Raw genomic sequence first — 27879 nt, 5'->3', positions numbered from 1 at the left:
AGTATTAAAGTAGAAATAGGCTTCAGGTGTAGTTTGATCAAGGTTCCAGCTCTATTTATCTGTAACTACCTCTACCTAGTCTCCTGTGTAAGTGAATTTCATCTTTAGACTAACTTAATCTCATTTTAGTTTTAAAAGAATGAATCCAGGCCTTGTGTCTACACTGTACATTGTCTAGGACAGGAAAAGCTACACAGGGACAGTTCTGACTCGTCCAGCTCAGGCCTTATGCCTGCTTGAGCTGCTTAACATCCTCCTGGGTGCTAAATCCTGACGAGGCTGTGGATTCAGCCTCCTAGGTCAGTCCTCATAGGATAAAGGACTATAGAGGAGTGTGAGGCAGTTGCTCTGGAGGCCCCACATCTCACCTTGGTTCCTCCATTTTCAAAGTCTCACTGAAAATCCCTCATTCCAGAAGTTTTCCATGAGGCCTCAGCTCTGCTGGGTCCCTGCTCAGTATTATTCTTGACTCATCTTTCTCCACAGCATTGGTTACTGTTTACAAGTTGTGGATCTGCTCATTGTCTGGCTGTTTACCCATTTTATTTGTGCTATGTTTCTGACAAGGTGGTAGAGTTATGACTTAGAAAAGACACGTGGGATGGACAGATAGATGAGCAAAGAGATGGATAAATGTCCATATGGGTAGAGGATAGATGATGAGTAATCAGATGGATGGATGGGTAGATAGGTCACTGGGGTTCTGTTGCTAAGCAACTCCACAGTTACCCCACCTACAGGGTCACTGATGCCTCACGAATCAATGCTGCCAGCCACTTTCCTTTCTGTTCATTCTGCTTGGCTGAGGGACAGTTGTGCTTGTTCCCTCACTATGACGTAGCTTCCCTAAGCTCACTTCTGTATTCACAAAGCCTGTATCCATGTTCTGACCATGGCCAGAACTTCCTTTCCCCTCCTAGGCTGAGACTCCCTTCAAAGACCCTGAATGTCCAGTATGCACCAGGCACGAGGCCTTCACAGAACTTGCTTTCCAGTGGGAACTCAGAGAAAAAAAAAAAATCGGCATGAATAAACTGCAGTAGTATGTTGGTGATACATCCTGGAAAGAAAATGCACTGTGTAGGAAGAGAAAGTGTCTGTGTGGTCAAGGTTTCTGGTTAGCGAGCTGGACCTGATGGTGCACGTCTGTAATCCCAGCACTTGGGAAGGCAGAAGCAGGTGGAGCTCTGTGAGTTTAAGGCCAGCCTGGTCTACAAAGCAAGTCTAGGAAAGCCAAGGCTACACAGAGAAACCCTGTCTCAAAAAAATAAATAAAATAAAAAATAAAGAGTCTGGTTAGCGTAGCCAGGAGAGGCCTCCAAAGAAGAGCCATGGAGGAACAAGCTGCAAGAAGTGAGTGAAAACAAGTAAGGTAATGGGCACCTGGAGGGGCAGACAGTGAGCCAAGAATATGCCCTAGTCCCAGACAGTATCCTTCCACCCCCTGACCAAACAGAGGGCAGCCAGGAGAGGTCCCAATGCAATGAGAAGGGGAAAGAGGAAGGAAATGACACACACACTGTGAGGAACACAGAAAGGACACACACTCAGGTAGGCTGGAACCAACACAGCACCTCCTGGCTGTCAGGGAGAAAGAAGCCAAGAAAACAAGCCCTTTGTAGGGCATTTTGAAGCAGGTGAGCAAGACTGGAGATGGCTATGGGTGTGAGGGGCACAGCCACAGATGATGGCCTTGGCGTGGGCAACAAAAAGACAGCATCAGGGTCCCCAGTGAGGGTTATCAAGCCTGGGGGCAGGATGACTGGAGGAAGATGAGGGTTTTAGGATTGTCTGAGTTGAGTTGGCTCGTCTGTGAAACACACAAGAAGGCCAGGATTAAGGAAACAGGTTCAGGAATCTAGGGCTCAAGAGTGACCAGGCTGGCCCCTCACCTGCCCCTTGATAAACACAGCTCCTGTAGGGACACTGAGAGTCTCCTATGACTGAACTCATAGGACAGACCAAAGTTCCAAGGTCCCTTCGAGGGCAGCTTATTTTGTGTTTTTAAAACACTGTATGACATTCTCTGTCCCCTCTGCCTGCTTCCTCCCATCCTAAGGGCTGGCTGCCTCCCCGCTTGACGACCCTGACTATCTCATCCAGACCAATGGCATGCCCTCAGTGCCCTGACCTTACAGCTCCCTCTGTCTATCCCCCACCCCTAGAGCCCATGTCTGCTGCTGGCCTGACCCTCTACACTACGGTCACTAACCGCAGACTCGCCCCTCTGCCACCCTCTCAGGTCCCTCAGAGTACCTACCAGGAGCCCAAAGAACAGCAGCTTCTGCAGATGATCAAGAGATACAACCGTCGGACTGCTGAGGTGGATATGTGGGACCCTGCCTCCCTAGCGACCCCACCGAGCTGTTAAGAGTAGGGGAAGAAGAGAAGGTTGGGGACCTTGGGCATAGTACATGCCTCTTACCATCAACGCCCCACCCCCAACAATGGTCTGAGGCCCCTGGGTTGTAGCTGGTAGGGGAAGAGCATCATGGTATCATGGCAGGAGCTGCTGCTGAAAGCGAACATGAAAGAGCTTCGGTGTGCCATGCCTCGGTCGCGCAGGGATCCACAAGCACAGGTAACACCCCACCTCCAGGCCACAGTGGCATTTTTCTCATAGCATAAGAGTCTTTCTTCTGGGGCTAGGGTTGCAGTTCAGTTGGTGGCCTGGCATTCCGAAGCCTTGTGTTTGATCCCCAGCACCACATAAGCCAGGTGTGACCCTAGAACAGAGGCAGAGACAGAAGGATCAGTAGTTCAGGCCGTCCTTGCCTTGCAGCCACAGGTACCCCCCCCCCCCCCCCGCACGCTTGTGGAGGTCAGAGAACAGCTTACAGAAACTTGACTCTTCCACCATATGGGTTCTAGGGATTGAACTCAGCATCGGGCACAGCAGCAAGTACCTTTACCCACTGATCCATCTCAAACCCGTACGGAAAGACCAGAAAGATTGCACGTGGCGGTGCATCCCAGCACTCAGGAGGCAGAGTCAGCACATGTCTTTTTGGGTTCCAGGCCAGTCAGAACTAGTGAGACCCTGTTGCTGGCACCGTTCTTAAAATCTATTTTACTTTATTGGGGTTTCTTCTATCTCTTTCTCCCTGCTCCACCCCAACACCAGGTAGGAGAGGAAGAAGGCTAGTGGAGAGAAGGGGTGCAGTTCTCTTTAGCTACTTCTTGTTGATTAGGGTCATTGGGTCCCTTGGAGCAATCTTTCCTTCAGGATATCTCCAACTTCTCATCATACTGTAACAACAGCAACCAGGAGCAGCAGGGGGAGCACCAGCATTCTTTCTTTTCTCAGAGGCCCCCTTCTCTCTCCAGGCTCTGGCATTTATTCCCTCTCCAGACTCCTCAGAATTAAACTATGTGCAGCTGGGAAAGGTCATGCTCCTCTCCGAGCCTGCACAAGGCAAATAGTCTGCTGCTGTGGACAGCGCCACCTGGGATTAAAACAAAACCATGCTTACATAACATATGAGTTTTTAAAGACACCAAAACTCCCACTACACCCGTCTTAAAAAGGGAAGTGGTGGCACACATCTTTAATCCCAGCACTTGGGAGGCAGAGGCAGGCGGATCTCTGTGCGTTCAAGGCCAACCTGGTCTACAGAGCAAGTTCCAGGACAGCCAGAACTACACAGAGAAACCTTGTTTTGAATAACCATTAACAATTAAACACACTGGGCTGGAGAGATGGCTCAGAGATTAAGAGCACTGACTGCTCTTCTGAAGGTCCTGGGTTCAATTCCCAGCAACCACAACTCATCCATAATGAGATCTGGTGTCCTCTTCTGTCATGCAGGTGTACATGCAGGCAGAACTCTGTATACAGAATAAATAAATAAATCTTTAAAAACAAAAACAAAAAACCCCCACAATCAAACAAATAAAGAAGAGACAAGGGTGACTAGGGGCCAATACAACTAGGGGCCAATACGAAGAAGTTCTGTCCTCAGAGAAGCTCACTCAGGAGCAGGGCCGTCTGGGGCACCTAGTTGGCGCAGGCTCTATCAGCTGGTAGTCCAGGGCTATGTACCCCAGTTGGCAGCATGCTTGGTGTTGTGATGGCTGCCTTTACAGACTGTTCCTCCATGCTGGGACCTGTGTAAGGTCTCCCCAACTTTCCTCAAAGGACAGCAGGAGACATGGGGCAGGCATTCAGCCCAAGAAAAGGGAATACGGCCAGTGAGAATTCAGCCCTGGGGGATAACCAAAGAGAAGGATACTGAATCCTGAGGAAGCTAGCCAACCATCTAGGGACTGCTGCCCCTAGGTCTAGCAGACGCTTTGCTTTTGTTACTGCTCAGGAGGTCCAGCACCCCAGCAGGGCTTACAGAGCAATGGAAGAGAGAATGTCGTCCTGAGGGGCCACAGTAGGCACAGGTGGATGGTCAGCTAGAGTGGGGACAGAGGAGAGTGGGTGACCTTTCCAGGAGTGCTGGGCAGGCCCAGATGCCAGACTGCCTCTGCCTGATTTGCAGGACTCCAAGAAGAAGCAGCAACATCAATCTGCCCCCCGCATACGCAGGACTCCAAAGTTGACCTTCTACAAGGTGAGGGCCTCCTAGCCTATCAGGCCTCTTCTTGGGACTTCCTCGGCTGCCTTACCCTGAGTGGGCTCTGAGAGGGGGAGCTGCAGGGCCCAGGGGTCCCATAGGCAGCTTCACCCTTGAAGCAGAGAGAAGTGTCTAAGTCAGGAGACGAGTTGGAAGGGCTTGATAGCTGATAGCAGGACGCTTGCTTCTGAGACACCTACTATCCATTCCTCCCCTCTGCCACAGCCTAACAATGTCCCAGTCAAGCTGAACACAGCCACCATCCTTCGAGAAGGGGCCTTGTACCAGCGGCAGGTGGAGAAGGAGCTGGAGAGGTGAGGGGCAGATGGAATTATATAATTCTTTCCCTTCCACCCTCAAGAGAAAAGCCCAGAGTAAGAACTTGGCATCAGGCAGCCCAACAAAGAGGAGAGAGGAGGCTCTGACGATGTTAAGGAAAATGCAAGCAAGGCCAGGGCAGGGCATGGTGGTTCACTGTTTGTTTGTTTGGTTGGTTGATTGGTTGGTTTGGTTTGTTTTTTTTTTTCCAGACAAGGTCTCTCTGTATATCCCTTGCTGTCCTGGCACTCACTGTGTAGACCACGCTGGGCCAGGAACTCAGAGATGCACCTGCCTCTGCTGGGATTAAAGGTGCACACCGCTACCATCCATGGCTGATGATTCACCTATTAGTCTTAGCTCTCTGAAGGCCGAGACGAGAGATGGAGAGTTCACTCAGGATCAGGCTTATGGACGTTTGCCAGTTTATTGTAAAAGGTGTTATGACTGATACTGACAGAGAGATGCATAGAGCCTATAGAAAAGCCAGTGGTGCCTCCCTACTTACCAAGGTGCACCGCCCTCTAAGACCTTTTAGCTGATGAGCTGTCCAAGAGCTCACATGAATCTTGGCATTTCCATTTTGTGGAGACCTCGGAGGTAGATGTAGCTGATTACAATGTTCGTCAAGGGGAATCAGCTTAACTGTCAGTTCTCTGCCTGTCCCCCCAGACCCCAGCACTCTGATCCTGGTTTTGTCTTGGTCTTTCTGGTGACCCACCCTACCCAAGGCTACCTAGGGGTGTCCAGTTAGCAGCCAAGGATCAAATCTATATCTGACAGCTCCATGGTCCATGCTGCATCTTTGAACATTAATCCTCTACAGGAAAAAGATATGCAACCCAGACAGTGTTGCCTGTAACAGTTGCCCTGTTAGAACTGTTCTTCGGTTCACTCACAAAAGTCTCTCAGAGCTTTCTGTTAGGTCAGTTCTAAAAGTAGGAGTGGCTCGGCTCACACAGCCCCTCCCCTCCAGGGTGAGGTGTTACTGGAATAGGACAGCACTATTTCTTGTTCTGAGCCTCTCCTGATAGTAAAACAGTATTGAACTTCTGAAACACATCAGTTCATTCCTTTGCCTACCTGGGCCATGCCTCACTACTAACACCAAGCCTCTCCACGGGATCTGGGAGTCAGAAAGCATGCTGGTATAGTCCACAGGCAGCAGTTCTAGACTACCAAGTGGCTCTCCCTTGGTCCATCCTCATTCATACAGAACAGAGAACTCCAAATCTCCCAGAGTAAGTGAATGCACAACCCAATCCTACTGTTTATCCCATGCCTTCCATCAGCAACACCCTTTCTCAAGCCAGGATGTAAGATTTCGCTTCAGCAGCCAGCAAGCATGCTTCAGCCATGGAAATAGCTGCGTAGCTTCTAATTCGATTCTGCTGTGGCACCTTCTACCTGAGGCAATATTAAATGCCACAGGGCAAGGGCTCTGTCCTCAAGACTGTCCGCCCCAAGATGCTGATTGGAATCCTCACATAGTTTTATTATTGTTGTTGTTTTATTTTGTTCTTGAAATACTGAGAATCAAATCCAGGGCTTTGCACATGCTAGGCAAGCACCCAAACAGTAATCAACATCCCTAGGTGGTTTTCACTGTGTTTCTGAGCAACCATATACAGTTTGGGGTTTCAGGACCCCTTTGTTGTTTTTTTAGGACTTACTTTTATTTTTTGTCATTTATGTGTGCATCTCTGTGAGTGTATGGGCATGTGTGTGCAGATGCTTGAGGAGGCCAGAAGAGGGCATCAGATTCCTTGGAGCTAGAGTTAATAAGTGTGACCTGCCCTTTGTGATTGCTGGCATGTGAACTTCACTCCTTCTGATAGGACAGCAAGTGCTCTTAAAAGCTAAACCCTCTCTCTTGTATTCCTTCTCCACTTGATTAAACTGGATACAGAAGCTCAGGGAACTTGGGGACAGGCTTATTTTCATATACCAATTCATTGTAAAAAGTGTGACTAAGAGCCAAGCACAGTGGCACATACCTGTAACCCCAGCACTTGGGGAAGCAGAGGCAGGCAGATTTCTGTGAGTTCAAGGCTAGCCTGGTCTACAAAGCGAGTTCAGGACAGCCAAGGTTACACAGAGAAGTCCTGTCTCAAAACAAAACAAAACAAAATGCACAGGACAGAGAGGAAGAGTTGGGTCTCAGCCCCACACCCCATTCAGATCATCAGCCTCCAGGATCTTGCACCTTCTCTGATTGTCCAGAAACTCATGTGAACCCTGACCTGTGTGTTGTATGAAAACTTGACACGTGGATGATTAAAGAAATCCCTGACATGTGAAATCCTCTCCCTTCCTGTCCAGCTTCCCTCCAGCAATGTGATGGTGAAGCTGAAATTTCCAAACTCTGCTCCTGCCTTGGTCTTTCTGGTGACCAGTCCCCATTGCTGAAGGTGCCCAGAGACCAATAATCCTCACTTACCTTATTTTCATAGAAAAAGACACTGTGATATTCTCAAGTATTTTAGGTATCCAGTTATGTGGCAAGAAATGGGGATGAAAACCAAATGTATTTCACAGTGTCCTGAGCAGACTCTGGTCCTGCTATGGTAGAAGAAAGGCAAGCAGGCTCGTGGCCACAAATCCCAGCTCTGTGAGTGAGGAGCAGACCAGGGCAGGAAAAGACTTGGCAACCCCTGGTCCCCTCCCCTTGACCACCCTCAGGGTCACTTGCTCCTTGGGCCCTACCCATGAGTTTCCTTTCATGTCTACAAGTTGGGCTGTTAGGAGGGAGCTCAGGTGGCTGACTGGAGAGATGAGTACAGGAACAAGCATGTGTGGACAGGGTTGGTAAGTGGACAGACAGGGACAGAGAAAGAATAGACAGAGAAGTGGGTGGAGGGGAGGTTAAGGAGGTGACTGGTGGGTGAGTAGGTACACAGGAGAGACAGACAGATGTAAGCAGGTAGGTAGTGGTTGGGAGTGAGTGGTATGGCTGAATGTTCTTTGAGGCAGTCCATGCCTGAGAGGACCTATGGCCTCCTAGTGGTCCTGACCACATGAGGAAACCTAGCTGCACCTCTGTCTCTCTTCCCCAGAGTTGATAAGCTTGTGGACGGGGCTGGGGACTTCTCTGAGTTCCTGGAGTGGCAGAAGAAGATGCAGGCAAAGGACCTGGAGGAACAGCTGGCTGCAAGCGAGTGCCGGAGGCTGCAGGGGAAGCTGAGCCATGAGGAGGCCATCTTGGCCCGTCATAACCTCATGCAGGAAAACAAGCAGAAGGCTGACCAGAAGAAGGAAGAGGTGATATACACTGTGTAGGAGTGGCCAGGGCTATATTGTGACTTCTGAGAGTCACGAGCTATGGCCAACAGAGAAATCATGTGCCTATGCTATGGCTGTAGCTATGGCTGGCTACAGCCTGGCAGCAGCAGGCTGCTGATGACCCCAGGTCATCTCCTACCAAGACCTACAGGGAAATGTGGTTTCTATAGCCCTACCTCAACAGCCAGGGGTCCATAAGAGTTTCGAGTTAACTGGGCTGAAGGGTACTTCTGCTCACGTCAAGGGGCTACCCAAGGTCAATGGTTTCAGCTTTGTCTCTCCTTGGATGTGTCCCACTGAGATTAGGGCATGAAGGGGACATAGGATAGAGAGGAGAGAGATACAGATCACTGAATTTCTTTCCTTTTGTTTTTCTTTGAGCACGACTGCTAACAAACCACAACCAACCCCCCTGAACGACCACCGATCACCAACCCCACGTATTGGGGCTCTAGCGTTTACGTACCCTCTGAAAAGTTCCCAGAAATCCAAATGTCACACAGTCACAGAAGCTATCTGCAGCTGGCAAAACCACGCCTCTGCTAGGGCACGAGGCAAATGATAGTCAGCTGCTGCAGGCAGTCTGAAGCAGCCCCATATCCCCAGGCCTGGGATTAAAATGAAACCATATTCTTGTAATATTTCTTGTGTTTTTTTAAAGAAACCAAAATTCTGGGACTGTCACTACAATGTTTTTCCAGTTCTTGAGATGGGAACAAAGGTTGCTCATGAGACAGCCCTGCTTTTCCGCCATAAAGACTTAGTATTTGACCTTTTCTCTTGTTCGTTGCTTTATCTGTGTACCCCAAGTCCTGACATGTTGTATTCCATTTCAAATAGAAGGTCGGCGTATATTTTTCCCCATTTCCCCTGAGAGTTCCTCTTTGCCCCATGATTTTTTTTTTCACAAGTGTGTTTTCTGATTTCCCAGCATTTGTAGATGTCCCCATAATCCATTAACACTTTCTAGTTGGAATCTGCTGTGGTCAGTGAATATACTGTGTCTCTTGTTTGTATCTTGCTGTGATTTGCTCATTTGCTTGTTTTTTTTTGTTTGTTTGTTTGTTTGTTTTGAATCAGCATCTTGCCATGTAAGCCAAGCTGGCCTCAAACCTGTGATCCGCTTCACCTCCTGAGTGCTGGCACTGCCAGGCTTCTTGGCACCATGCCCTTTGTTGAGCTATTGTTTTTGTTTGTTTGTTTTTATCTGTGATGTTGTCTTGTTGTGTGTTCTCTATATGGTGGGCACTCAAGAAGAATGTGGGGTCTTGGTGGGTTCTACAAAGTCCATGCCTTCTTGCTGAGTAACACTAAAATAGTTCTGTTTATTTGCTTATTTTCTGTCTAGTTGGTCAATGCATTGATTGTTGAGGGTCCTTGAAGTCTACAAATATAACTGAAATTCTCCTTTTCTTCTTTCTATTCTATTTTGGTTTTGCTTCACATACTCTGCAGCTCTTTCCTTGGTACATGCACATTGGGAGCTTCTATATTTTCTGCAGAGTTGAGTCTTTTAGTACTATGTCATGTATCCTTTTTTAAAAAAAGATATATTTATTATGTGTTTATACAGTGTTCTGCCTGCATGTATACCTGCACAACAAAAGAGGGCACCAGATCTCATTATAGATGGTTCTGAGCCACCATGTGGTAGCTGGGAATTGAACTCAGGACCTCTGAAAGAGGTCAGTGCTCTTCACTCTGAGCCATCTCTCCAGCCTCTGTCATGTTGTATCTTTGTCACTGGTAATTTTCTTTGGTCTATCATCTACTTTACCTGATAGTAAGTCCATCTTTCCTTCAGTTAATATTTGCATGAGGCATATTTGCCTTTTAGCTTTCCTATTGCGTATTTAGATTGATTTTCTTGTATATTCTTTTTTGGTTTTTTGGAACAGGGTTTCTCTGTGTAGCTCTGGCTGTCCTGGACTCACTTTGTAGACCAGGCTGGCCTCAAACTCTCAGAGATCCACCTGCCTCTGCCTCCCTGAGTGCTGGGATTACAGGTAAGTGCCACTACCCCCGGCTTTGTGTTTTTAATCTAGTTTTCTAATCTATCTATTAATTAGTATGTGCCCCCCAAAAAATAACATAATTATTTTGGTGGAGCTTTCTGCAGTATTTGGTGACTTACTGTGTGTGTGTGTGTGATGTATGTACTTGTTAATATGAGTTTATGTGCCTGTGTGTGCAGCTGCCTGTGTGTATATATGTATGTGGAGATCAGAGGTCAATGTTGAGTATCTTTCCTCAATCACTTTTTTTTTTAAATTTTCACTTCTCTATAGTTATTTTGAGCAAGGGCATGTGCCCCAGCATGCATGTGAAGGTCAGAAGACGAGTTTGTAGAGTCCATTCTCTCCATAAACCTTTATATAGTCTCCCAAATCAAACTTAGGTAGCTATGCTTAAGATACAAATGCCAAAGTTGGCGGGTGCGGTGGCGTGCGCCTGTAATCCCAGCCCTCAGATAGGCAGAGGCAGGTGGATGGCTATGATTTTGTGGCCAGCCTGGTCTACAGAGTGAGTCCAGGACAGCCAAGACTACACAGAAAAACCCCATCTGGAAAAACAAAAACAAAACAAAAAAAGATACAATGCCATTTTATGGGCTCTCCACCTTTATTTTTTTATTTTGTTTATTATTTGATTATTCAAGACAGGGTTTTTCTGTGTCACCTTGGCTATCCTGGACTCACTCTGTAGACCAGGCTGGCCTCGAACCCACAGAGATCTGCCTGCCTCTGCCTCCCAAGTGCTGGGCTTAAAGGCATGCACCACTGCACTTGGCTGATATCAAAGTTTTAATTTTGTTTTCCTGGGTACAACTGGGCTGACTTTTTTTTTTTTTTTTTAATACTTGAAAAACTTATTCAACTTCCTGTGGGTTCTGGGGTCATTCAGCTCTTTTGCCATAGGCCAAGCATCAGTCCTCCTCTGGACACAAAGATACTTTCTTTGTCTTGGTTTTCAGATTATGATTTCTCTTGGCATGTTTGAGCAATCTTAGCCACTTTCTCTTAAATCTGTCCTGCTTATTCTCTCCTGGGACTCCAATGACACAAATGTTAGGTCTTTTGTTATAGCTCTATGCAAGTTTTTCATTCTATTTGCTCTCTGTGGCTCAAACTGAACAAACCCCTGTTTTCCATTTTCCTCAGCCCCTCCACTCTGCTATTGAATTCAGCGGTGTTCATTACTACTTTAATTGCTGTGACCAAATACCTGACGGGAGGGTCTTAATGGAGGAAGGATTTGTTCTGGCTCCCGGTTCAGAGGCTACATACAGTACACACCAGCCCCATCCATAGCAGCATGAGCTTAGCTGGGGGAGCAGAAAGCTTGGGCCAGACCAGTTGGCTATCATCTTCAGGGCTTGCCGGCAGCGACTCACTTCTCTGCTACCCAGGCCACAGTCTTAAATACTCCAAAACCTCCCAAAACAGAACCACCAAGTACAAATTGGAAACACTACTGAGAATTTGTTTTTCCATGCTAAAATTTCTATTTAGCTCTTCCTTCGCTGAGTCAGAAGTGGCTGCTGCCTCTGTGTCTTCCTGGCCATAGAGAGGAAGCTCTCACAGCCTCTCCAGGCCTGGTTACAATCTAACAAGGTCCCTCCTGACACCCAAAAGTTTTGTCAGTAAGCAGCCACAGGTAGAACCCAAGGAGGAGACTGCCAACACAACTACCTTCATGGTCAGGCCACAAGAGGCTGGCATCCCAGTCCCAGACCTGTGTCCTTCAGTGTCTGTGTGTGAATGCTCTGCTGGCCAAACTATGCATGCCCAGGGGTCTTGCTGTTAGTTCTGAGCATGCCCAACACATACCTTCATTCCTATAGCTGAAATGTTTGCCTAATGATAGTCACATTAGATGATACTGAATATTTGGAAATAAAACTGAGTTTAGTTTTTCTTGTGCACAAGTGTAGTGATGCTTTTATACAGTCCCAGCATCTCTGTGTAGCTCTGGCTGTCCTGGACTTGCTTTGTAGACCAGGCTGTCCTCGAACTCACGGAGCTCCACTTCCCTCTGCTTCACCAAGTGCTGGGATTACAGGCCTGAGCCACCACTGTCCAGCTTTTTTTTCTTTTTGATTATTTATTTATTTTTATTTTATGTGCTTTGGTGTTTTACCTACGTGTCTGTCTGTGTGAGGGTGTCAGATCCCCTGGAACTGAAGTTACAGACAATTGTGAGCTGCCATGTGGTACTAGAAATGAAACATGGGTCCTCTGGAAGAGTAGCCAAGTGTTCTTAACCCCTGAGCCATCTCTCCAGCTCCCAGAAGCCTCTTTTATATTGAGAGATAAGATGCTTGTGCCTCCCTTGGATTTCTGTGCTTAATACAGTTATTAGCTAGGTGTAGCAATGCATACCTACAATCTTATCTCACAGAAGGCCGAGGCAAGAAGGTTGGGACTTTGAGGGCAGCCTGGGTGACACAGGGAGACACTGACTTTAAAATATGACCTCACTATTCTCTAAGAAGCCCCTATGCCTTACCATGGGGCCAATATTGAATTCTATCTCTACTTTCATCCACAGTGACCAATATATTGTAGGAACTCTGTCAACAAGTGTGGGAAAGATGCATTTAAAAATCATGGGTGTAGCAATGGTCTTTGTTTGTTTGTTTGTCTTTGGAGACAGGGTTTCTCTGTGTAGCCTTGGCCATCCTAGAACTGGATCCATAGACCTCAACTCAAACTCAGAGATCCACCTGCCTCTGCCTCCCAGATACTGGGAGGCTGTCACCACAGCCTGAAAACAATGATTTTTTTTTAATGTTAGTTTTTAATGTGAGTGGATGGATAGATTTGTCCATACTGGTATTTGAATCTGGGCCCCTGAGCATGATAGGTACGTGCTCTGCACTAAGCTATATCCCCAGCAACGGTGGTATTTTTAATTTAGTTCTAACACTAGCTTGATCCTGGTTATATTTTCTTAACTAAATTTATCCCCCTTTTAAAATAATTTGATAAACCATGCAATAAGCTATACTGAATAAAGCTCACTGTTTAATTCCTCACCACAGCAGGACCAATGCAGGGTAGCTGTACCAGTCTCAACACTAAATCCACTAGTGAGAAACATTTCACATGCTGGTTGCCATAGGGACCATTTTTTGGAACATTTTTACCAGTCTTTATTCAGTCTGACGTAGTTTGGCAGCTTTTGCCAGGCTTTTCCACTTGGCTCCAATCACACAAAGGCCATCTAGCATGTTCTGTGTTGTTGGTTTTGTTCTTTTTTTTTCCTTCAGTGTAGGGAATTAAGCCTCCCACATGCCAGACAAGGACTTTCTCACTGAGCTGCACGCCCAGCTCTGTTAGTTTGGAAGTTCTCCCATGCAGGCTAAGTCAGAGCTCCTGCTCGGTGCCATCTTGAAGACCAGTCCTTATTTGGATGTTCTGCTGTGGGGAGGAGATCTGTGGCTGAACCCAAGAGCTGGACCAAGGATGCGTTCACTGCCTCTTGCCCCTGGACAAAACCAGGCAGAGACTTCCCCCAGAGGAGACAGCCAGGTGTCTGACCCTAGACTCAGCCAGCTGGCTGCTCTGCCACTCACTTCCCTGGGGATTTCAGTCTTTCTGTGGATCTGGCACAGAAATATGTCTCACCAAACCCCTGTGCCCACCTGCCACCCTCACTTCTTCCTTCACTCAGTCCCTTTTCTTTGATGACCCCTGAGAGTGTGCTGATGTCACTGATGGTGACCCCCTCTCTTTTCGCCCTTGCCCTGCTGTTCACTGTGTCCGGCACAACTGAGGAAGTGGCATACCAACGGAAACAAAACAAACGAACCAATCCTTTTTCTTAAAAGAAAAAAGTTAAATGAAACTGAATCTTAGGGAGGCCCAGATGTTGGGAAATCTATGTATCTGTTTAAATTAGAGTCCCAGGCCAGGGCAGGCCTGACTTGGAGAGCTGCAACAAACTATTTAGACATCAGACCTGTTGTTCTGGAATCTAAGGTGAATGTAAGCAAGATGGAGTTGATCTGAGGTTTAGAACAATGAGAAACTTCTAGGTTGCTGTGCCAGTGGTCTACACGTTGTAAAAGATGGTAGCTGGTTCTGGAGAGATGGCTCAGTGGTTAAGAACACTGGCTGCTCTTCCAGTGGACCCATGTTTCATTTCTAGGACCACATAGTAGATTACAACCACCTGTAACTCTGGTCCCATGGGATCTGACAACCTTTTCTGCCTTTGTTGGGCATTGCATGCCTGTGGTTTACATGCTGGCAAAACACCCATGCACATGAAAAAATAAACTAAAAACAAACAAAAAAAAAAAGCTGATAGTTGGAAGGTTGTTAATTATGATGTCCCTGGAAATCCAAAAGCCATTGCTGTTCATATTTCTATCATTGGAGGTTTGAGGCCAATTAACAGCCTTAAAAGATTAATGTGTCTAGATACCAACTGGAGCAAGAATGGGATCCAGAATTAGAGGGTAAAGAAGACAGACACAAATGAAGGCGAAGTTGCCATGGCTTTTCCTGCTTTTAGTTCCCCATCAGGCCCCTGTGAAGTCAGAGAACTTAGCAAAAGCAACCTGTAAGTTCTTATTTGCATGGCTTGTTCCCAAGTTGGTGCCTTTTCCATGGAGCTGTATTGTCTTTCAGATTCTCTGTGCTAAGAATTGCTGCCTGCCCATAAGCTGGCTTTTTCTTACTCCCAGCATGAAGCTCTCAGCCAATGGCCTGGCTCTCTTATCTTTTGGTTCCAGATGATGTAGCCAGGCCTGGTATCCTTGTAACAGTGTTTTGGGAAAAGGCCCGAAATGCAGAAACAGGCATCTTTTTTTTGTTTTTTCTTGCTTGCTTACTTGAGACAGGCATATAGCTGATACATGCATGTCACTCAGCACTTGAGAGGCTGAGGCAGAGTTTGAGGCCAACCAAGGCACACAGTGAGACCATGTCTCAAAATTAACAAAATGACTCTATATATTCTGATAGCCACTTTCTTTTTGTATGTTTTGGTTTTGTTGTTGTTAGGTTTGGTGTTTTTTGTTTTTGTTTTTGAGATGAGATTTCTCTGTGTAGTCCTGGCTGTTCTGAATCTCACTCTGTAGACCAGTCTGGCCTTGAATTTAGAGATCTACCTGCTTCTGTCTCCTGAGTATGGGGATTAAAGGTGTGTGCCACTATGTCGATGCTAGAAAGCCACTTTCTTAAACCTCATACTTCTACATAAGCATTTCTACAACTTAATATGGTATTTCAAAAGTGAGGCAGAGGGTACATAAATCAATGAGAGGGCATGAGAAAACCCTAAGTTTCAATTTTCAGGATAAAAAAATAAATGTTCAGGGCTGGAGAGATGGCTCAGAGGTTAAGAACACTGGCTGTTCTTCCAAAGGTCCCATGTTCAAGTCCCAGCAATCACATAGTGGTTCATAACCATCTATAATGAAATATGGTGCCCTCTTCTGGCCTGCAGGCATAATATTATATAATAAATAATGAATAAATGGATGTCCAGCTAGGCAGTGGTGGGACATGCCTATAATTCCAGCACTCCTGTGTAGAACTAGGAAGCTCAGGAGTTCAGGGTCATCCTTTGAAGGACCAAGGCAAGCTCCAGGCCAATCTAGTCTACATGAGACTTTGTCTCAAAAGAAAACAACCCCCCCCAACACACACACCACTTCTTTTGGTTCTGGAGATCAAACCCATGTGCTTCTTACCAGACCTCCCTCCTAGGTTCCCCCACATTGAGCATCTCTATCAGGCTCTAGAGCTGCTACAACAAAATACTGGAAACAGCCTCAGAACAACCCTGGAAAGAAGGAAGAAGGACATGAGGTGGAACTTCTCCAAGAGGCCCAGCTTCAAAGGGACTGGACCCTCCAGGAGCTAGTGGCTCTGGGATGACCTCAGGGCAGGGCTGTCTGGGTGTCCCCCAAACTTCTGATGTAGGTTAGGACAGGATTAAATGGAGGACCCAGCCCAATCCAGTTCTCACTGTTTTGGGTCCTCTGAGCAGACAGCTGAGCTAATGCTGCAGTGTGCTGAGCAGCGCCAGCAACAGGAGAAGTTTGTGAAAGAGCTGGTGGAGCAGGTCATAGAGACCCAGAAGAATGTCAAGGTGGCCCAGATGAAGCTTGTGAAAGGCCGGCAGCAGATAGGTACTGCAGGGAGTCAGGCATCATGAGGCCTGCCCCATTCCCTTGTGTCCCTCTCAATTACCGAACAACCTACTTTGGTCATGGAGGGGTGGTGCCCCTGGGAGGGTGGGCTAGGACTGAACAGGGGCACTGAAGAAGACACTCCTGGGAGATACAGCCCCTGTCCAATGTCTGCCAGATCATCCACTGTCCTCATCAGCACCCCACTTTGTTCTCAAGTTCAGGAGGTGATAGAGGAGAGCCGGGCATTGCGACATCGTAGCACGGAGGCAGCCAAAGAGGAGCAGAAGCAGCGCTGTGAGCTCATCGCCCAGCTGCGTGCGATGGAGACACAGCCCATGCGCAAAGAGAAGCTAGTGGACCTTACCCAGGTAAAACTGTGGCCCTTGGAGGCTTCAACTTCAGGGCACCTCCCTGTGTAAAAAGCATGTACAGAATTCCCATCAAGGCCAAAGGTGGGTCTTATCCTACCCACAATCCCCTAGTTACCTGGGTACCAAGTGTGGTGATTGGATTCAGCTGTGGGTGAATTCAGCTTACAGTATGTACTACAAGACAGACAATGAGTTTCTCCTATGATCTTTCCACTAACCTTGACATGGTACCAACCACAGACCAAAGAGACAAATTCCACCATACTCTAAACCAGTGGCCCAGTGAGTTTATTGAGGCTACATAGAGGAGCATGGGGGAGGGTTAATTTTGGAGGCATAGAGGACTCAAAGATAAGCTTACCAGTGCAAGGGACAACCAGAAAAAACTGTACCTCAGGAGCTCCCTGAACAATCTGCGGGCAGCTCAGCCTGCTCTTGTGTGAGAGCCTTTTTCCTGGGGAAATGCAACACACATCTCCTTACCACAGAAAGGGAACCCCTGCCAGACCAAGGTCACAGCTGACACTGAATCCCAACCTGGTGAACCAATGGATTTTTATTGGGGCTCCTAATAACAGTATGGCAAGGGGTTATACAGGCTCCAGGATAGCTCAGAAGCAATTGTGTCGCTGAAAAGCTTACCTCAACACAGATGACAGCTCATGAAAGCTGTATCCCAATAACTCTCTGCACAATTTGCAGGCAACGTGACAGGCCTAGAATCTTCTCTGACAGCTATACTGGTCAGTCTCCTCTCCAGTAGTTGTTTACTTGTTTTATAAAGCAGGGAGAGGACCTTGAGTCTCCTGAGCCTTACCCCACGTATACCTCCTGGACTGATTGGCTTCCTTTGGATGAAATTGCTATACAACACTTGCCCGAGAGTTTTATCTCTCCAGCAACTGTCACTGTTATACAACGATGGGCTCCGAGGCTTTGTGAATCCTGTAATTTCCTAAGCTTCCCGAGCCTTGTAAGTTTCCTTTGCTTCCTGAGTTGTAGGAGCCTCCCTCTTACCTGGAGGATGGAATGTTTTTATTTGGAGGAAAGAGCTAAACTGCATGGAGGGAGCCATTTGGGGAGCTGCATGTTGAGGGGTGAGGTCCCTGGACTCTCCAGACCCAAGATGGGAAGGGGAGTAGGGGGCACCCAAGTGTACACAAGTCCAGAGCCAGAGAAAGCCGAGGGCTAAGTGAGTAGGTGAAAGGCAGCAGCCTGGGGGAGAAAGCAGAGAAGAACCAGGCTCACGGGAGCGAGGGGGCAGGTCTGGGAGGTTTTGGCAGCTGACTGCTGGGTCTCACGTAGACCCAAGGGGCGAGATGTCTCCATCTGAGAAGTCCAGCCCTACTGTGGGGCTGTGGGCTGAAGCCGCTGAGGGGCCTACACAGGAAGACTGAAGCAGAGGCAAGGTCTTCTTGGTGGAGGGGCGACTGGCTTGTACAGCCGCCAGCCTGAGTTCTCTCCTGTTACTTGGAAGATTCCGGGATACGGTCTGGAAGGCGAGATGTCTGTTGTGGAGCTTAGAGAACGGCTGGGTCTGCTCAAAGAGACCCAGAAACGAGACCAGGAGGAGAAGCGGGATCAGATTATCCAGAACAAGCGAGCCCGGAATAAAAAGCTACAGAACACAGTGGAGCAGATCTCACTGTGCCGCGCAGCCATGGGTAGAACTGCAGCCTTGAGGTGGGTACCATGGTCCCGGGGAGGGCGATTCCACGTGTGGAAGGAGCAACGGAACAGCAAGCCTGCTCTACACCTTCCTGCGTGGGTACCCCGGCCACAACCACCAGCCCCTGCCAGACAATCCTTTACAGTAATTCTGACCACTTTTATCTTATGGGAGGATTAATCAGTTCTGTGGCAATGGCTTTAATGCCTGTGACACACAACCTATGCTGTAGAAGTAACTTTTATTCACCTGATGTAACTGTAATTCACCTGTTGTCTCTGAAGCTTGTGGCCTCTGTCTGCTAACCTAGGTCTAGCCCTGGAAGCCTCTAGCCTCCATACAACCTAATCTCGACCTAGAATGTTTTCAGCCTCTGAGACTTACTGCTGAATAAGCTCACCCTTTCCTATTCTTTCTGAGCCCTTACTGGTTGGTTCAATTCAGCCGTTTTGGCTTACCCTCCTCTTCCAGCTGATTTATTCAATCTGGCTTTCCTCTTGGCCTCTGAATTGCTTGGCCTCAAACTCCAGCAATCTGTTCTAATCTTCTGGCTCCTTCTTATTCTCTGGCTTGTTCTGTCTTCACCTGTGTCTAGCTTGTTTTCTCTTCAGCCTCTGTCTGTAAAACCCTCCCAGTAAAACTGCCTCTTCTCTCCCTAACTCATTCTCCATGCTTCTCCCTTAATTAGCGTCCCTTTCCTCTCACTTCTCATGAGAGTGGGGCATATCCTATTCTGTCAAATCTTTCTCTGATTCATCACTTATTCTGCCACTCAATTAGACATGACTTTCAAACCTGAGTTCTACAAACTAACTTTACTTTCACTGTTTGGGATTAAAGACATATACCACCACGCCTGGACCTAAGCTTTTTCTTTACTTGAAACTTGCCCTATACCGGGGAGAGATCTGCTTGCCTCTTCCTCCTGGGATTAAAGGCATGTCTGTGTTCCAGTCGGATCACACAGACCTAGGTCTTTGGATGTGATCTCTTGGCAGAGCAGCCATGTTCTGAGTTAACATTCCTCTATACTATGCGATGCATCAGCATCTCAGCCACAACCTTTGTGCAGTATGTGCTTCACCTAGCTAGACAGCTGTTTCTCAAAGACAGAGATGGTTCCTTCAAAAACATTTAGAAATAGGTAACCATAGAAATGGCTGCAGGTACCATATACTTCACTCTTGAGCACTGTAGTGTGTATTTTCTAAAAATAAAAGAGGTTGCCCTACATAAACCACAGCATCATGGCATAACTAGCAAAAGTAACTAAAAATTCTCAATACCAAATACCCGTCTACATTCGCACTTCTCCAAGTTTCCCAAGACTGGTTTTAACATACTGTCTGTTATCTTTTCTTTTTAAACCACTCTTGTATCACATAGTTATGTGTACCTACACACACACCTTTTATTTGTTTGAAAACATTGTTAGGCCAGTGTCCAACGTCAGCCATGTTGATCCCATGGTCGCAATTGCTCCAGGGGAGCAGAGCGCACTGTGCTCCCTCCGTGGCCAGAGGAAGGACCCTAACTCATTGCCAGGGGAAGAGAATACATCACTCTTGGTCCCTCAAGCAACTGCTGCCCTAACTCCAATTCAAAGGAAGCGATGCCACCACAGCCCACTCAGACAGGACTAGCCGGCCAAAACAATTCCACAAGGACACATGTCTCAGGAAAGCCACCACTTCCCGGCTGCTGGCCTCACCATGGCAGAGCCCAAAGAACTAGTCGGTGTTGGAGTGCCTGTCAAGAGTCAACTCTGGCTAACAAAAGTCTTGGATCCCTACCCATTTGTACAGCCAGCCCCCACTACAGAGATTTAAAGTGGGAGAACTTTTGTAGGGAAACAGGGTCAGAAGCAGTTGGGCAATTGCTGAAAAGCAAGGAGAGCATGTGTTCATGCCCCAGGCTGTGACATCCACTTTAATCAAAGCGTCAGCCTGCAAGACCTGCAGCTGGACATGAAAGGTAGCCCATATTAGGAAGGGAATGTACAGAAAAGCAGCTGTCAGGGCCAAGGCGCATGAGAGAACAACGGGGGTGTGAGGCAAAAGGAGTTTTTCCATTTTCACACCAATTCTATACTTAGTTAGAATGCAACTTTAAAAAAAAAAAACATTAAAAGATTAAAAGGAGCCTGTCGTGGTAGCGAACACCTTTAATCTCAGCACTCAGGGAGGCAGAGGCAGGCAGATCACTGTGAGTTTGAGGCCAGCCTGGTCTATAAAGCAAGTCCAAGACAGCCAAGGTTACACACAGAGAAACCCTGTCTCTGGGTTAAAAAAAAAAAAAAAAAGGTACTGGCAGGACCCACGAAAACCCTCCTGGGTATCACCCAGCCCACTTCTAAGCTAGTGCTGTCTCTGCCCAGGTGGGAGGAAAAGAAGGCCCAGGCCGCAAGTCTGGGGACACCCTCTCAGGATGAGCGTGTGCTTGAGCTGCGGCGCAGAATGGAGGAGAGGGCGGCTGAGCGCCGTAGGCAGAGAGCACAAGTGTCACCACCCCGGGCTGTGCGTCCCCAGCAGCGGGTGAGCTTGAGAGGGAAGCAAGGGCAACCTTTCGGGTCCGAGTGGTTGGGTGGGCGCTGTGAGGGCGTGGGAAAGTTGATGTCTGGGGGCCTAGGTGGAGGACTCGGTGCCCTCTTGTCTGACCGCCCAATCTACCGCCTACAGGACGAGATGCAGCACTGGCTGGAGCTGGACCAGAGTCGCGAGCGCAGACTGCGGGCAAGGCAAGAGGCAGGCGGCACCTGCCGGCCAACCCAACACCTGAAGACTGCTTGAACTCGGGGGGCGCCACGCCAACACCGCGTGCAGCCGCCCACTTGGGCCCCGCCCCTGCCCCTCGGAATGCATCTCTCTTCCTGCACCCCTGCCATGAGTTCAGCCCAGACTCCCCAGCTCCAGCTTGCTTCCCCCCCTTTTTTCATGGTTGCCCCGGAAAAGACGAGATGTGGTGGCGCAGGAGAAACGCTAAACAACCATCTACTTTTCCTCCGGACTGCAACCGGCTACCCATGTTTTTAAACGCTAAACCCGGCCCTTCCCTATTGTCTGAGCGCCCAGGTGGACGACTGGGTGCCTCCTTGACGCGGAGCCAGTGGATCTGCCTGGGAACCCCACAGAAGTGTGGGGTTGCAAATGAGGTCAGATTCTTGCGCATCGGCTATGAAAGAGGCCCCAGTGGATCATCACGAAGCAACTAGACCCCACTCCTCTCCTGTGCCGCTGAGGTCCTCTGTCCTCAAAGAGTTGACTCTGGCTTAAGCTACCTGGAGGTGCCTTTCAGGACCCTCTCTCCAGCATCAAGAGACTGAATCCAGAAGAATTGGAGCTCCTGGGGACAGCTGTTCAACAAGTAGCACGGCAAGTAGCACGGCAGATCAGACGTGTTCTAAGTTTCTGGCCTTCACGCTGCCTTGTCCTGGGGAAAACTGAACTTTCATAACAATATGTGTGGGACGAATGACCACTGGTGAAGTTCAGCCTAAAGAATAAAGCTGTATTGTGTTGTTTGGTTCACAGGAAGAAGATGGTGGCAAGTCTTGGGGAGGGACTAAAGCAAGGAGAAACTACTGATGGGTAGATGTTCAGGAGAGAAACACCACCCCCTGGCCATCCTTCTTAGGCTTGCAGAGAAGATAGTGCCTTAATGTGGTAAGGCTCCATCGTGGGGTACTTCAGACCAAGAAAGTCCCTCGGCACTGACAGGAAGAGATTCAAGTTTCAGAGTCCTACCCCAGTGATGTAGAACAGAATTCCAAGGCTCTTGTACAACCCTAGACGGGGGCTCCAGATGGGGGCTCCGGGGAGAAAAGAATCCCCATCTCCCTGTTGATTTAGAGTTGGGGGCAGATTCAATTTGATTTAAATAAGAATCACATTTCTGCTTACACCTTTAACCCCAGCCCTCTGGGAAGCAGAGGCAGGTAGATCTCTGTGAGTTAAGGCCAGGACAGCCAAGGCTACACAAAGAAACCCTGTATCAAAACAAACAAAAAAAGCCAGGCATGGTGCAGGCCTTTAATCTCAGCACGGGAGGCAGAGGCAGATGGATCTCTGTGAGTTTGAGGCCAGCCTGGTCTACAAAGTGAGTCCAGGATGCCCAAGGCAACAGAGAAACCCTGTCTCAAAAAAAAAAAATCACATTTCTTACGGGTTTTGTGTGATTCAAACTCATTTCAAAGGGGGGTGATTTCAAGCAAGACAAAGGCAGGGTAGATCTAGGATGTGTTGGACATGGATGCTCTGTCTCCAGGCTACTAACAGTTATCATTTCAACAAGAGGGAGGTTACCGTTGTCGTCGTTCTAGGTCGAACCTGCTCTTGCTGGTCCAGCTCCTTCAGAGGAGCCAGTGTGCATGGAAGCAGACACTGCGGCAAGGCCATGGGGAGTTACCTTTCACTGTAAGATTAGCCTCTGGCTACCCGACAAACTGGGTGGCACCAGCAGCGGTGCTTGGTTGGCAGTCGGCAAGGCCCCCTTTCCTTGCCTTGCCTTTCTGGACTGAGCCGCTGCTCAGGGACCACTCAAGAGCATTGGGAGTGTTTGCTCCAGACAACCCGAGCCAGACAGCGGGCTTGAGACTATGTCTCGACGTTGTGGAAGTGGATGCTGTGTGTTGTAGAACTACGGCCAGATGGTAACATACCAATATCCGTTGTCTTGCAGCTTCTTACCTCTGGTTTTGCTGTGCCTGGTAATTTACTCATGTGATTTCAGCACTTGGGAGGTAGAGGCAGGAAACGGAATCCAGAGTAGAGACCCCCATGGGCAACGTAGTACCTTTGAAAGCAGTCTGCCTACGTAGCACTACCTGCTTTCAGAGCGGTAGAGTGCAGGGCGTTGGCGGCAGGTGCCCTTAATCCAAGCACTCAGGAGGCGGAGGCAGGCAAATCTCTGTGAATTCAAGGCCAGCCTGGTCTCCAGAGGGAGTTCCAGGACAGCTAGGACTACGTGGAGAAAAACCACACACACACACACACACACACACACACACAAAAAAAAAAAAAAAAAAAACAAACAAAAAAGAGGTAGCTGGCAGGCAGGCAGACTGGCTCAGTGGGCTAAGGTTCTTGCTGTACAAACTGACAACCTGAGATCAATCTCTGGAACCCAAGTTAAGGTGAAAGGAGAGAACCAATACTACAAAGTTATCCTATGATGTCTACACATACTCCATGGCACATGTAACCTCGCCTGCCACACCTACCCCCATTAAGAGAAAAAAAATACACAGAGATAGTTTATCCCCTGAACATCTTCTGATACATACCTGGCCTCATAACTTTCTTTGGCCAATACCATCCAAAAGTGAAGTGGCAGTGTGCCAGTTTAGAAGTCAGCCATCAAGTGGTCTTGAGGTCCTGTTTGCTTTCTCATGTGAACATGATGGGAGTGCCTACTGAAATGACAACATGAGAAGGAGCTCCAGCTGTCCCTGAGAGTCTATCCTAGATCATCCTACAACCAATAGATTGCAGCAGTGGGGACAGACAGAGCAAGAACCTTGCCTTTTTTGTAAATTCATGACTTAAAACAAATAAAGACATTCTGTTTAAGGGATGGAGAGTTGAGATGTTTGTTCAAAAGTAAAAGCTAAATGATATACCTTCCAGTCAGGGCCTTCACGTTTGTCTCTTGGTTTTATTGTTGGGAGAGACACCAGGACCATGGCAACTCTTATAAGGAAAACATTCATTGGGGCTGGCTTAAAGTTTCAGAGGTTTAGTCCAGTATTGTCATGGTGGGAAGCATGGCAGTGTGTAGGTAGACGTGGTGCTGGAGAAGGAGCTGAGAGTTGTACATCGGGATCCACAGGCAGCCAAGACTGTGCCACACTGGGCAACCCTAACCCTCCCCCGCAGTGACACACGACACACTTCCTCCAACAAGACTGCACTTCCTCATAGTGCCACTCCCTGTGGGCCAAGCATTCAAACACATATAGAAGAGTCTTCTATATGTAGGCAGAGTCTTCTTAACCGGGCAGAGGTAGTTAGGTCACTCAGCAGCTGGTGTGAGGCATAGGAAACCATATTTAGCTGGTTCCCATGTGTGAACCTATGCGAGCACTGATATGCCAGTTTTGCTCTTCGAGTTGATGTTTTATTTTATTTTTTTTTAAGACAGGCTTTCTCTGTGTAGCCTTGGTTGTCCTGGACTCACTTTGTAGACCAGGCTGGCCTGGAACTCACTGAGATATACCTGCGTCTGCCTCCCTGAGTGCTGGGATTACAGGCATGCGCCACTGTGCCCGACTCTGCTTTAATGTTTAAAACCAGAAAGAGGGGAGAAAACATTGAAAACAAAACAAAAGGGATGTGATTCAGAACACCTGTAATCCCAGTTCTCAGGGAAGCATAGACAGGCAGATCGATGTGAGTTTAGGGCTACCCTGGTCTTCAAAGCAAGTCCAGGACAGCCAAGACTCCAAAGAGAAACCCTGTCTCAAAACAAAAACACAGGGGGCTGGAAAGATGGCTCAGTGGTTAAGAGCACTGTCTGCTCTTCCAAATAGACCTGGGTTCAATTCCCAGCACCCACATGGCAGTTCACAACTGTCTGTAATGCCCATTCCAAAGGATCTGACACCTTCACACTAATGCACATAGAATAAAGTTAAATAAATTTTAAAAAATATATTTTAAAAAAACCACAAAAACCAGAAGGAAGCACTATTTGTGAGGGAGCAAGTTCATTGTCAAAATGATGTTCAGAAAAAAACTTGAGGCTTTTTTGAGCATGAATGTAGTTGTGGTTCATTTTCACTACTACCTCTTCAGCATATTAAATTTACCCAAGATAGGCAGTGGTGGCGCACGCCTTTAATCCCAGCACTTGGGAGGCAATGACAGGCAGATTACTGTGTGAAGTTTGAGGTTAGAATGATCTACAAATCAAGTTCCAAACTACATAGTGAGATCCTGCCTCAAAAAAGTAAAATAAATGCCTAAGATTTCAAATATTCCAAAGAGATTCTCAGGTTAAAGACCAGTCTGTTCTATTTAACAAACCCTATCTCAAAACACCAAAAAGACTACAAATTTAAAACCCACATTAGGTGTGGTAGCACATGCCTCCAATAACAGCACTTGAGAGTAAGAGGCAGGTGGATCTCTGAGCCACCAGCCTGTTCTGCAGAGCAAGTTTCAGGACAGTTAGGGCTAAGAAGAGAAACAAACCCTGTTTTGAAAAACAAAAACAACCCCCCCCCAAAAAAAAACCTTCCAAATATCCTCTTCTTTAGACTAGAAGAAAATTACTAATCTTATTGTATTTGTAAATTTGGTCAATTTAACTAGGATTTTGATGAGACATGTATGGCAGGATTATAAACTGACATTTCCTTAGACATTGTGAACTGCATTTCTACATGTAGAATCTAATTTAGCATTTCAGTTGCCTGCCTGTAACCCCGATAATCATGAGGAGAAAAGACCAAATCCGTAACTGTCCAATTAAAGCAAGCTGTACTTTGGGGCATAAAGGGAGAGTAGACCATTCAAGCACGTGGCTCTGGCAGGCCTTGCCCTTCTCTCCCATGCCCTCTGCCTTGCTAAAAACCTTCAGATTACACCCCCCCCCCTTTTTTTTTTTTAAACTCTGTGTAGCCTTGGCTGCCCTGGACTAACTTTGCAGACCAGGCTGGCTTTGAACTCACAGTAATCCACCTACCTATGCCTCCCAGATTGCTGGATAGTCTACATTCATAAAACTAGTCCCCCAAGTGTCCATTCCTTGTTTGGACACTTTCTCCTGAGGCTGACCACCAAGGTCCAGCTATCAAAGTATTGAAGTCCAGCAATCAAAAGCCCCCTTTGGTTCATCTAGTTAATACGCCTAATCAAAATATATCACTGGCATCCTAGCCGTTCTAGCAGACCTCCCCCTTTTTCTCTTCTTAAAAATTACACCTACAAGGTCATTTGTTTTTCTGCCTCAGTCAGAAAGCAGACACTTTGGGGCTGGAGAGATGGCTCAGTGGTTAAGAGCACTGTCTGCTGTTTTGGATGGTCCTGAGTTTAATTCCCAGCAACCACATGATGGCTCACAACCATCTATAATGTGATCTGATGTCCTCTTCTGTCACGCAGGTGTGTGCTCATGTGTATAAGCAAATCTTTAAAAAAATGAAAACAGACACTTTAACATTTTTCCCCCTGCTTAATATAGGATCTCTGCAAAAACAGGTGTTTGTGCCTAATCTGAGTCCAAAGGGAACCCCCATCATGCTGGGATTTCCTTTAGGGTGCACCTGGGACTGGCCAGCCAGCTGTCTCAGATTTGATAAAGCAGCCCTGCTGGCCTCTTCAAGTCCCTTTTATAGAATTGAGAAGATCTTCACAGAGGTTAGGGAGTCAGCTGTTACACATTGTTAGATACAATGAGGGCTGGAGAGATGGTTCAGTGGTTAAGAGTACTGGCTGTTCTTCCAGAGGACCCAGGTTCAATTTTCAGTAGCCACATGGCAGATCACAGCAATTCCAGCTCCAGGGTATCCAAAACCCTCACACATGCCAGATACATGCCAGAAAAACAAATTCATTTGAAATGAAGACACCATTAAGGGGAAAGAACAAGAGTAAGGATATACAACAGGTGAATGTGGTCACAAGTAGTTTACATAAGATCTAAGAAATAGGAACTTATTTTTTAATATTTATTTATTATTTATACAGTATTCTGCTTGCATGTGTGTCCGCAGGCCAGAAGAGGTCATCAAATCTGGTTATAGATGGTTATGAGCCACCATAGGGTTGCTAGGGATTGAGGACCTTTGGAAAAGCAGCCAGAGCTCTTAACCTCTAGAGCCTTCTTTCCAGCCCAGGAACTTATGCTTAAATAAAAACCTTAATTTACAAGGACACAGGACAAAGAGGAACCTTAACCTGCACAGGACAAGCAGGAACTTCTTAATTACAAATAGAAGCTTTAACTTGCAAGGACTATATTTTTGTACACCAGATCTAATTATAGATGGTTATAAACTATCATGTGATTGCTGGGAATTGAACTCAGGATCTTTGGAAGAACAGCCAATGCTCTTAACTTTTAAGTCATCTCGCTAGCCCTGTTTTTGGTTTTTCAAGACAGGGTTTCTTCTGTGTAGCCTTGGTTGTCCTGGAACTAGTTCCATAGACCAGGTTGGTTTCAAACTCACAGAGATCTCCTGCATCTGCCTCCTGAGTGCTGGGATTATGTGGGCTACCACTGCCCAGCAAGGCACTTATTAACTGTCTAACTACAAACAGAATCCTTAATCTGTAAGGTATATTATTCCTGTTTTGGTCTCACATGCCTGTATTTCTTGTAAACTTGTAAGTTTTTATTCCAATTACAACATTTGGACAACAAGATCAAAACACCCAAACACACACTTTACACTGGAGTCGGGTTGTATCGAGCAGACACACTTTATCAGATGTTCCCTTATAATTCCATGTCAGAGATTGTAATAACACAAACATTAATGCTCCTGTTTTGACCTGCTTTGTCATATGTGAATCAACCTTCCAGGAT

General features: G+C 47.2%; 1 protein-coding gene across 1 annotated transcript in view; it reads left to right on the top strand.

Moving 5' to 3' along the window:
• Positions 1-23904, top strand: part of Cfap99 (cilia and flagella associated protein 99) — a 35455-nt gene extending 11551 nt beyond the window's left edge. The window contains exons 7-16 of the mRNA XM_060365491.1: positions 2243-2323; positions 2507-2581; positions 4488-4559; positions 4788-4876; positions 7937-8141; positions 16167-16308; positions 16528-16679; positions 18160-18365; positions 20729-20885; positions 21030-23904. Of these exons, the coding sequence (XP_060221474.1) occupies positions 2243-2323; positions 2507-2581; positions 4488-4559; positions 4788-4876; positions 7937-8141; positions 16167-16308; positions 16528-16679; positions 18160-18365; positions 20729-20885; positions 21030-21140 (1290 nt within the window). The 3' untranslated portion in view covers positions 21141-23904. The remainder of the gene's footprint in view (positions 1-2242; positions 2324-2506; positions 2582-4487; positions 4560-4787; positions 4877-7936; positions 8142-16166; positions 16309-16527; positions 16680-18159; positions 18366-20728; positions 20886-21029) is intronic.
• The last annotated feature ends 3975 nt before the right edge of the window (positions 23905-27879 follow it).

Source organism: Meriones unguiculatus, chromosome 12 (genome assembly GCF_030254825.1).
Source record: "Meriones unguiculatus strain TT.TT164.6M chromosome 12, Bangor_MerUng_6.1, whole genome shotgun sequence".
Lineage (NCBI taxonomy): Eukaryota > Metazoa > Chordata > Mammalia > Rodentia > Muridae > Meriones > Meriones unguiculatus.
Note: the sequence above shows the minus strand (reverse complement) of the source record. Positions and strands in the feature narration are given on the sequence as shown.